At 37.5% G+C, this 12,086-nt stretch overlaps 2 protein-coding genes across 4 annotated transcripts in view; both read right to left on the minus strand.

Moving 5' to 3' along the window:
* XRN1 (5'-3' exoribonuclease 1) overlaps positions 1–9,926 on the minus strand; it is a 96,968-nt gene extending 87,042 nt beyond the window's left edge. For all 3 annotated transcript variants that reach the window (XM_065876018.1, XM_065876019.1, XM_065876017.1), the window contains exons 1-2: positions 9,758–9,926; positions 1,548–1,780 (exon numbers count right to left, since the gene is read on the minus strand). In XM_065876018.1, the coding sequence (XP_065732090.1) occupies positions 1,548–1,780; positions 9,758–9,832 (308 nt within the window). In that variant the 5' untranslated portion in view covers positions 9,833–9,926. The remainder of the gene's footprint in view (positions 1–1,547; positions 1,781–9,757) is intronic.
* Positions 9,927–11,262: 1,336 nt separating this feature from the next.
* The window catches only part of ATR (ATR serine/threonine kinase), a 95,830-nt gene continuing 95,006 nt past the window's right edge, over positions 11,263–12,086 (minus strand). Inside the window, exon 47 of the mRNA XM_065875798.1 lies at positions 11,263–11,436. Coding sequence (XP_065731870.1) covers positions 11,263–11,436 — 174 coding nt within the window. The remainder of the gene's footprint in view (positions 11,437–12,086) is intronic.

Genomic DNA, 12,086 nt, shown 5'->3' on the forward strand with positions numbered 1-12,086 from the left:
CGCTTGTGGTGGTTAGGGTCAACTGGCCCTCGACGCCCATTCCTCTCTCCTAGTCTGTCTTCTGATACTGGAGAGGTTGGAAGAAAGCTATAAAAAAATTAAACTCTCAGGCTTCCCTGCAGCTAGGCTTCTGGATATGACTTAGCTTCTTAACCTCTGGATCAGAGCTAAAGGAATAAATTCCTAGAACTACCTGTTCTGGTCAGGGCCTCTGAACTCCTCACCTTCCTGAATGTTGCAGTAGTGATGCCATCAGTGGGTGAGTTCTATGGTGTTGTTCTGGAAGTCATTCTTAAAGGCTAACCTAAATGCACAACCTTTTGGCTTTTACAATGACTTTTATAAGCACCCAATTCTCTGTATTATACTTCTTTCTGCTCAGAATAGTTAAATTTCTATTACCTGCAACTGACTGACACAGTGGGCTTATATAACCCTTTCTCAACACTAGATTATCTAGCCCAGCAGCGTCCCAAAACTAGTTTAACAAATACCAGGGGAATCTGGTAAACATAGTTTCCAGGGCCTAGTTTTTAGAGGTTCAGATTAAGTAAGTCTTGGGTGGTACTTGAGAATCTAAATTTTAGTAAGAGATGGCCCTTGTCTTCAAGGATTTCACAGTTCCAATATCTTCAGTATCTTTTCTCTTTTGATATTTAAATTAGTAGAGTTTACCATCCTCTACCCATTCTCACTGCTAGCCTTCTCCAAGGTACTCTCCCACCTTCCTTGATGATTTCCACATCTGATTCATAGGTGCCCTTTCTACTTCTTTACCTGCCATTGTGATGAAAGGAAAGGATCTATTAGGCTAATGACCTATCAAACTCACTAGACTCAGGGTTTCTTTCCTTCAGTTCCAACAACCCTCTTAACTTTACTCCTGTTACTCATAACAAGGACACTGCATGTTTTCATTGTTATTTAGAAATATTCCACAGGTCCAGGATTTTGACTTTAAAATCCTCTCTGTATACAACTCCTTTTCAACCTTTTGCTTCTACTACCCAAGTTGTACACTGGGCTGATAATATCTCGAGTGTCCGAACTCAGTTCTCTTCTCATACTCTATCCATCCCCTTCTAATCTAATTTGCCTTTCTACCCAGTGGGGACCCATGTTCAAGCAGGGTCAGCATCTAAGCCCAGGGTCAAATTAAATGTCAGTGATTTTCTCATTAGAACAATCTCTCAGTTCACTCTGCAGTTCCACAGCTCAGGACAAAATACTCTAGGAACTTTCTCTACTACTACCATTTCCAAATTACCAAGTTTTAGGAAGTCTGAAAAATTTGTGACACAGAACAACAGAGTAACTTTATACAACCCATCATATACGTTGAGAAATGACACCTCATTTGAATTCCTAATTCATTTACTTGATTGATAAAACATGACAATGTAAGTCTGAGATACTCCCACTTCTGGGGGGAAATTTAAGCAGAAAAGAAACGTGAATGGGAGATGCACTGTGTTAAGTCAACTACCTTTGAAGTAATATATTTTATTAATCTAAATAGTATTCTAAAATAAACCATAAATGTTTACCTAAAACGCCTCCCACGCTGCTGGTTCATCTTTGCTCGAGGAGCCACACCGTCAACGGCCATGAAGAACACTTTCCTAGGTTTAATAATGCGAAACAACACCTCCAAGTAGTGAAAAATATCAGTAAAGATTTTATCATCTGAAATTCTGAAGTGAACATCATCATCATTAGGATGGGAACATTGATGTATAATACCATTCATATCCAGGTATAAGTTATCAAATTCAGGAATCTAAAAAACAGAAAAATGATCAAGATCATTATTATAATCAAACACAGATACCTAGACATCTGATCAAAAGCAGGATATAGGGGTTTATTCTTATATAAAAATTGAGTAAACAATCACAGTTGAATAAAGAAAGTAAACAGGAGGAATAAGTAAGACAGAGACATATTATGTGGTTACATTATGCACCAAAAGCTTGATCACATTTACTGTCAGGAAATTATCTACTTATTTAAGATAACCTCAGAAAACACCAAATAAAGCTCTTGGTTGATTTGGTACTCAAAATATTAGTTTCCTTTCTTCCTACAATTTGACATTAACTCCTCAAAGCCTCAATTTCCTCTATAAATGAGTAACATAATGCCCATTTATATCAAAAGGCTATTTGTACATGGTCATTAAAAGGTTTTACAAGTGATTTAAAGCCTTATTGTATATCTGGTTTCACTGAAACAGAATCATTAATTTGGTTATATTAACTTAAAAAGCTTAGATTATGCCAAGAAATTTAGGAAACTTTGAAAACGGATTTGTTTTTTATAGGTGGATTAAATAGTTTCTAAACTTTGGCTAACAGGCATCTACTTTTATAGAAAGGCCTTCATGGTTCTGACTCTGATTGACGTTTCCTCTATTTAAATGTCTGTGAACAAGCACTATTTAAATGTCTGTGAACACCACTGAAACAAATATAAACTAACAAGGAACTAAAATGGGCACAACTTAATATCTAGTGTAATTAAGGGATCTGAGAGTAGTCTGCCTTACATACTAATTGAAGAAAAGTATTTTGAATTTTCAAACATAAAAACATAATGGGCATTTTTGTATAAACTTAATGAAAACTATCTCTGAAACAATTATTCAAATTTTACCATATGCATAGGTAACAATACATTTTCCTGTTATTGAGAAAATAACATGCCTTTGAGTTTTAGGAGTAAAAAGTTTTGGTCTTTGAATCAATGAACACTGTAAAAATACATTTATAAAACACCTATTTACATAGGATTGGACTAAGTAAAAAAAATTTAAATGCCCTTAGTGAGTATTAGACTCGAATGAAATGACAACTGTGATCATGAGGTTTTAAATGTACATTCAAGATTTACTGTTTGTTTCAAGAAATCTAAAAACCTCGATCAAAATCTCAATGTGATTTTTTTTTTGAGGGGGTGGGGTTACTTTACAAAATGATTACAAAGTTTCCTTAGGAGAATAAACATGTAAGAGAGCATATTAAAGGGAGCGTAATGAAGGAAAACCTGCCCTATATGGTATTTTTATTATAAAATAGACAGTTTAATTGAACCAAATAGTTTAGAAGTAGTCCAAATGTACACAGAAATTTAGTATATAAGAGACATTTCAAATCAGTGAAAGAAAGGGATGGGGCACCTAGGTAACTATTTGGAAACAAAACTGTATTTTACCTTATAACAAAATAAATTCCAGAAGGATTAGAAATTTTAATGTGAGAAATGTAAGTAAAACAATTATATACAAATATTTTGGCAATTTTCACGTGGGAAAGTTAGAAATCATAAATCAAACAAATGATGGAGTTGGCTACCTAAAAATGTATTTTTAAAATCTTGTAGGGAAAAAACAGTGCCATAAACAAGCCCAACTGAAAATGACAAAATGCAGGAAAATACTTGCAAATTAGAACCAAGTCAACATTCCTAATGTACAGAACAACCCTCAAATATCAAGTAAGAAAAAGAGCATATGTTAAAAGTAAGTATGGAAAATGCAAAGCAATTCAAAAGAAGAAACACAAAAGTCTAAATGATATGAAAAAAATGTTCAACATTCCCAAATTTCTAATTAAAATGATACATCATCTTCCCCATCATGTTAGCAAAGATTAGAAAGATGGATGTTACCCAATATTGGTAAGGATTTGGAGAAATGCATATTTCATGTTATTAAAAGGAATAGCTGGCATTTATTAGCTTATTAGGTGCCAAACATTGGGCTAAACACATTCATTCTCTCACTTAATTATGGTAACAATCTTAAAAGAGAGATATTTCGATTCCCATTTTATATTAGAGGAAAATCACAGGGCTAAAAGGGAGAGAGGTGGCATAGACATATACCCAATAGTCTCGGATGGGAATATAAACTGGTGTAACTAATATGAAAATATATATCAAAATTTGAGGTGTGAACATCTTTTGTGTGTGTGTGTGTGTGTGTGTGTGTGTGTATGTGCACATCTGTGACCCAGGACTTCTACTATTGGAAATTTATCCTGAGAAATAATCAGAAATGTGCACAAAGACATAAGTACAAGATTATTCATGGCAGTATTGCTCGGAAAAGATAAAAAATTATATTATGTAACAAATGGGAAAAGAATTTGAAAAAGGATATGTGTCAATATATGTGTAACTGAATCACTTTGCTGTACACCTGAAACTAACACAACATTGTTAATCAACTATACTCCAATATAAAATAAAAAGTTAAAAAAAAGAAAAGATAAAAAATGAAAACAATGCCTAATAATATAGAAAATTGATAATGGTACATCCACACAAGGGAATACTACAAAGCAATTAGAAATTATAATATAGATTCATATTTGGCATGGGATAATGTACATAATACATATGGTCAAGTGACAAAAGTAGTTTATAAAACAGCAGGTAAATTATTATCCCACTTATTGAAAATATTTATCTACATATGTATCTGCACAGAAACTGGACCATAGTGTATGGGCAATTTGTGGTTTCTTAGAATGGTAAATGTTATTGGTCAGAGGGTTTAATTCTTTTCCCCCATCTACCTCCAGTAACGTAGGACATTGAGTAAGCATATAGTAGACGTGCAACTTCCCCTTGGATTTTCTGTATTAGGCTTTGTTTTTTGTTTGTTTGCTATTTTATAATCTTTCTGTAATTTCCACATTCTGGTCTAGTCTATTGTCCTCAACTTTAAGGAAAGTGCTTTTTAAAAAAAATAATGTTTTGCTTGGTTTCATCCCTCCTCCCTCTCCTTTCCTTCCTTTCTTTCTCCCTATTTACTTATTTACTTAACTCCTTACACTCCCAAGCCTTCACTGAACAAGAAATATGCTAACAGTAAGATAAGACTGCACAAAGTATTATATATCTCCGTATTTTTGGATCCTATGGTACATAATTTTTATATTCAATACAGATTTATGAAATAACTATAATTTTATAGTCATAATATACTTCTACCAAACTACTGGACCACTTGAACTAGGCATCAAAAGTAGTCCTAGGTGTGTACACATTCAAACACCAATATAAGTCTTGTATATACTATCCATGTCAAGAATTCTCTAAAATAGGAATAGAGTTAAGCTCTACTATTTGTTTGTGTCACCTTTCTTTCTTTTTTCTAATATTACCAGCCACTGGTGCTTAATGCCTATTTCTATTAACTTATTTGAGGTTGCAAAATGGTGATATTCTATCACTTCTTTTTTTTATTAATTGTAATACTTTTATAAAGGGGATCATTCTGCCTCTTGGTTACCCAGTGGTACAGGAAAGGTTTTCAAAATTGGGAACTGTGGAGCTTCCCTGGTGGCTCAGTGCTTGAGAGTCCGCCTGCCGATGCAGGGGACACGGGTTCGTGACCCGGTCTGGGAATATCTCACATGCCACGGAGCGGCTGGGCCCGTGAGCCATGGCCGCTGAGCCTGTGCGTCCGGAGCCTGTGCTCCGCAACGGGAGAGGCCACAACAGTGAGAGGCCCACGTACTGCAAAAAATAAATAAATAAATAAATAAATAAAATAAAAGACCCTTTAATTAGGTATTTATCATATCACACACACGAGTTTCAGAAAAACAATATTAATATTACCACTAATATGATTAATGGTAATACAATTTTTTTTGCATAACTTTTCCCCATTCTCTCTTACTCCCATTTATTTAATAGTTGTGCTATCTAAACATTGTCAGAACACATAGCCATCATATACTAAACTCTCTCTTCACTCTCATTTTGATTTTGTTCTACAGGAAATTATATTTAATGTTCACCACTGGTATTTATGTTGATATTTCCCCAGTCCTTTTGATTGTCTGAAGCTCATTCTCTAGCAGATTCCTCAAGAAAGTGCTCAAAGGAACAATACTGCCTGACTTCTACACTGATCATTTGACCAGCTTATCGTTTATACTTAAAAGTCAGTTGAGGGCTTCCCTGGTGGTGCAGTGGTTGAGAATCTGCCTGCCAATGCAGGGGACACGGTCCTGGTCTGGGAAGTCCTGGTCTGGGAAGATCCCACATGCCATGAAGCAACTGGGACTGTGAGCCACAACTACTGAGCCTGCGCGTCTGGAGCCTGTGCTCCGCAACAAGAGAGGCCGCGACAGTGAGAGGCCCGCACACCGTGATGAAGATTGGCCCCTACTCGCCACAACTAGAGAAAGCCCTCATACAGAAACGAAGACCCAACACAGCCAAAAATAATAAATAAATAAAATAAAAAAAAAAAAGTCAGTTGAGTATCTTTATGTTACTCCATTTTTTTCTGGCATAAAGGACTACTGTGAAAAACTATGATGGGAACCTGATTTTCTTTCCCTTACAAGTCATATGTTCCTTTCTTGTAGGTGACAAAAGCTTTTTTCTCTTTTTCTTTAAAGTCCATGAATTTAACTAGAACATGTCTTGATGTTGGTCATCTGAGTCAATATTCTTGGGTACATACATGGTATATTCTTTCAACATGGCTTCAATGGTTTTTTTTTAAATTTCAGGAAAGGTTTCTTTAATTATAGTTTTAGTATTTGTTCTGTTATATTGCTTTGAACCTTTTTATCTTCTAAAATTTTCTCTTATTTCCACCTTCTATTTTTTTCTTATGGCATCATTTGTTTTTGCCTTGCTACTACTTTAGGCTTCACTTCTGATGTGATTTCGCCATTTATGTCTAATTTTCTTTAGGTTCTGTCACCTTATTCCTGTGTTTTTGTAATTGATATATGTTGTTCTTTCATGTCTTATTTTCTTAGTGCCTTTAGCTCATTCTGAAATAGTAGGTTGTAGTTTTGGTCTGTTATGTGTGCAAGTTTTTATTGCAAGCTTTTACTGTCTGTATGAATATTATTTTGTTCCCCTTTTCCCCCATAATAACTTTGTATACTATTTGACCTTGACACTTTTCTATCATTCATTTTTATGTAAACTTAATTTTCCTGAACTTTTGGAATGAGAAGGGGTTCAGGAAAGCTTTAACTTTACAAAGCTCCCTCTTCTGCTATTTTGGGGTAGTATTAAAAAATATGGTGGCTTGCCTGGTTTGTTTTCTAAGATTTCTTTTTTTTTTTTTTTTTTTTTTTTTAATAAATTTATTTTTTATTTATTTATTTTTGGCTGCATTGGGTCTTCGTTGCTGTGAGCGGGCTTTCTCTAGTTGCGCCGAGCCGGGGCTACTCTTCATTGCGGTGCGTGGGCTTCTCATTGCAGTGGCTTCTCTTGTTGCATGCAGAGCACGGGCTCTAGGCACACAGGCTTCAGTAGCTGTGACACGCGGGCTCAGTAGTTGTGGCTCGCGGGCTCCAGAGCACAGGCTCAGTAGTTGTGGCGCACAGGCTTAGCTGCTCTGTGGCATGTGGGATCTTCCCGGACCAGGGCTCGAACCCATGTCCGCTGCATTGGCAGGCGGACTCTTAACCACTGCGCCACCAGGGAAGCCCTCTAAGATTTCTTGACTCTGTAACCCTCCCTCACTTTTATCTTGACCTTCATATCTCTCTTGTCCCCTTCCTGATAAAATTTTATTTCACTCCCAGCACTTTCTCCTTAGGGTGGGCTCTGCCTTAGAATGGTACCTTGCCAAGTCAGTTTTGTGGGTTCACAGGAGTTAGACTGCTCCTGCCCTTTAAAATCCCCCAGTTACAGCTACTGCTATCTAATAGGCCTGTAGAGTCTTAGTGAATATTCTGGAGTTCTGCTCTCAGGTTCATCAGATGTTGCCCCATTTCTCCTTCTTCCTCTTGCACACATGCCAGTACCAACTGGCTCTAGAGGCTATCGGTAGTCTGTCCTCACCAAATTGTATCTTGGGGTTTATGGGGATACCCTGTCACATGGTTTTGTTGTAATTGTTCTATGGATTTTAAATTTAGCTATCTAGTTTCTCTTTCTGTTTTCAAATGAGGATTCAGAGAAACCAAAAACTATGCTATGTCACCACTGCCACCATCTTCCCAGAACCCACCCCTCCATCCAGTCCCTTTCCCCAAGGACTAGCTTTTGAACTTCTGTGACTTAGGAACTACCATGTTTTAAGTACTGCTTGAGAGAGTAGCTGGTGATTTCTTTTTGAAAGACATCACTTTGATGAACCAAGTTTTAAACCTATTGTTAGTGTTCGTGTCATAAAATTGCCTTAAAGCCATTATTTTTGTTCAGTAACAAAATTCCTCAAGATGGAGAAAATCCAAGATCCTTACACCAAACCACATTCTGTGCCAAAGAGTACAGAGTAAAAAGATTACTGAACAGATTGTGCATTGTCAAGTTAGTCTGAATTTTTCAATTTAGAGATAAAGTGCCTGATGCATGGCAGGTACTCAAATATTTGAGTGAAGGATCCAGGAAACGCCTAAGTTAGTTGTCACCATTTTTATCCTCTTCTCTAGAAAGAAATGTTTCTCTAAATCTAATTCAACCCATGCTTCAAATAAATTAAAGACAAACCACCATTCTGGAATTTTTGGTAAGCTTTTCCTCATATACCAAACCTGACTGGAATCCAACAACAAAGAATCCTTTCCAGAAGTTTAACCCCATCTTCATGCTTACAGTACTTTTTAAGAATAATAAACCATCATTTAATAGACAGCATGATGGTGTTCACTGTATTATTTCCCTCCATGTTAATACAATGCTATCCATCTCAACTAATTCAATTAGCTGTACAAATTCCAAAAATGACTTTGTGTGTGTGTGTGTGTGTGTGTGTGTGTGTGTGTGTGTGCCTCCATTCGGAGACAAAAATGACTTTTTTCTGTAAAATATAAAATGGGCAAAAGAGCTACCAAAACCATTAAATGTGACAAACACTAGACCCGAAGTCCACTTTACCTAATAGACGACTGCTTACTATTTTTTTTCCGCAGTCCCAATACCTAAACTACATTTTTGAAGTCTGCACATAAACGTTGCCCTGGGGTCATTATATACCGAAATATTACTATTCCTAGTATTATTAGTGCTCTAACAATCTGTTTTTCTCTCCGTTCACCCCACGTCTCCTTCCTCCCTCATCTCCTTCCTCCCTCTCTCTCCCTTCTTTCTTTCACACACACACACACACACACACACACACACACATTCACACAATGAAGCTTCCAAATAACTGCCCCGGCCCCGTCCAAATGTATTTTTATTTCTTTTGGAACAGGGGATTGGTACGGTCCTTGGGGTAATAGAAAAAGAGTAACGAACTGTATCATAAATATGAACCATCAGCCACGTCAAAAAGTCTACGCGTTGGGGGTAGGGCGGGATGCAGCTCTAGATAAGGGAAAGTAAACAAGGGGATTCAACTGCGTTGGCCGAGTACGTAGGCCTGTTGCTCTGGCTGGGGATTGGGGGAAGGTCCTAGGAGGACAACCATCCCACCTCCAAAAAGAAAAACGAAACCTGCAGCTCCCTGGGGAGGAAAGGGAAGCACTCCCGAAAGCGCTCCTCCCCGGGACTTGATTGCGAAGTCGCGGCAGGCCCGGCCCGGGCAGAAGCTGTCAGAACAGCCGCATCCCCGCCGCTCTGCCCACAGGAGAGCGACTTGCGTCTTCGCCCCCACTCAGATCACCAGGGTGTCCTCAAACGTTCTGCTCCCCTCCCTTCGCCACTCAGCCAGCTGACGACGAGCAAGAAGGAGGCGGCGGAGAGCCCCGGTCCCAGGGTGGAGAAAGGGCCGCCGAGCCCCGGGTCCTCCGCCTTCTGGGCCTCTGACCCCTTGCTTACCCACCTGATGCTCCTTCACCACTTCGCTGAGGCAGGGATACCGCTCCGAGATCCATCGATAAAACTTGGGGACTCCCATTTCGACCGTCAGTACTAACTCAAGTCAGGGCCAAACCGAAACCAAACGCCCCGCCGGGGCCTACGCTGCCGCCTCCGGCCGTCGCTCCGCAGATGACAACACACCGCCCAGCCAACCATAGAGAGCGGCCGCCGGGCCTAGAGCGGCAGGCTTCGAGACTGCATCTCCGGGGCGGGGCTCTAGCCCCGGCGCGAATTCGCTGCCGCGGAGCCGCTTGGTTACATTTAAGAGCGCCAGGTGTTTTTGAACGCGTGTGTGAAATCCAGTTCTGAAAATGTCAGTTGACAGACCTGAGCGCTGTTAAGTGGATTTGGAAGGGGGTGAAAACCTCACGAGACGACTGGAAGAGTCCTGGCTGCTTCCGTCTTATGGGATTACTAATCTCTGTTTTTCAACACAGATTTGGAAAGGTCTGATGATTTATTTGGTTTAGTTTGTTTTGTGAGCGGAAATTTTTTCTTTCAGGATACAACAAAAATTTCTCTTAAAAACGTTCTTTTCCAAATTATTTGCGTAAAATGATTTCCTAACTCCCCTCCACCCAGCTTCCTCCTTAACTCTTAACATCAGGCCTTCGATAGGAAAGTATACGTTTAGTTTTCACATTTATACCTCTTGGGTTATTATATTTTCCCCCATCACACTTCAGCTGCACAAAAAGGCAGAATTTTGTAAGGTAAACTTAAGTGAAATTATCTGTTACAAAAAGATTATGTTTTCCTTTATTTGTATGTAATAACCTCTTTGCTTTGGAATTATTTTAAATCTTCTGCAATAAAATGTACCCCCAAATTTAACGTTAAAATTTTTTAGATTATAAAACCTCATGAAATTTTAAGTAATGCTGTTTCCCCCAACCACTGGATTCTGCATTCTGGTACACTTAGTATGGCAGCATCTTTAAAATTACAGAATGTTTATATAGTTTTCATATTCATGTTAATTGGCTAATTTTTTTTCCCTATCACATTTTCAACAAATACAAAAAGAGTATTACTAAGTGAACTTAATGATGTGCTATTTATGTTTACATCTCTCTTACTAGAAGGTTCCCAGAGGGAAGGGGATCTGTGCTTTGTCTACAGTATTTATTCAATATGATTTTTTGTTCAAATGAATCCTTATGTTAGTACTTAAAATCAACGAAAGTTGTAAAATGAAATTAGGCTGGCTTGTTTCTCACAAATACATCTTTTTAAGAGCATAAGAACATATGATATTCCATTTCTCCAGTTATACACAGTATATGTTAAGAAAGCAGTTTATTTAACAACATATATTAAATATTGTTAACAATCAGAGAGAAATATCAGTTACTGTGAGAACATAAACATATGTTGTACTTTGGAATTGAATAGATACAACCACAGATTAATGATCCAAGTGCATTAATTTTAGATTATTAACATATTCTTTGAAGTAACTCCATTTCACATATATGGGGTCCAACCAAGGTACATCTGGCATAGCAAGTTTTCATCAGTTGCTTCTTGTATAAGGTAATGCACATGTCCTTCAATAGATAACGGCAGTCCTGTCACTCTATTTCGGGTCTTGATTACACCTTGTAGTCTCTGCTCAATGTCAAGAACATGGGTTTTGGCCTAAAAAGAAATTGAAAATCATAAGGACTAAGGACCCAATGACATGTAGATGTTTATAATTTGGAATTACTGCCTTTCTTTTATCTAACAAATATTAATGCCATTTTACTGATCATTACCCCTTTTGTAAGAGCAAATGCAGACAAAGGAGAGAAGCAATGAAACAAATACAATAACTTGAGATACTGATCTCGAGGCTTGCAATGTTGATCTAACATCAACTGTTTGGACATTTTTCAGGACTCTGAAATACAAGGGAATCTCTTCCATGTTAGGAGTCTAGAAAAATAATAATATAAAAAAATCTACTCTGAAAAGTGTTTAGGACTTAAACATTTGAATATTAGTATTCTAATAACAGCAACAATACTCTAATGCCTAATGTTTAGATTATGTTATATGCAAATGGGAGTTCTAAGTGAGCTACTTGGAATTCTACATATTTTTCTCAATCAAGAAAGCATATCAGAATGCAAAAGTGAGAATGATGTAATTAGAAAAACAATCCTCAAATCTATTCTAACTTATTTAAAATAACTATGTGGAAAATTTGAGGATTCAACTAATATAGTCAGCTCTCTGCAGCCAATGATTCAACCAACCATGGACTGAAAATATTCAGGGGAAAAAATTCCATAAAGTTCCAAAAA

This window comes from Phocoena phocoena, chromosome 4 (genome assembly GCF_963924675.1).
Source record: "Phocoena phocoena chromosome 4, mPhoPho1.1, whole genome shotgun sequence".
Lineage (NCBI taxonomy): Eukaryota > Metazoa > Chordata > Mammalia > Artiodactyla > Phocoenidae > Phocoena > Phocoena phocoena.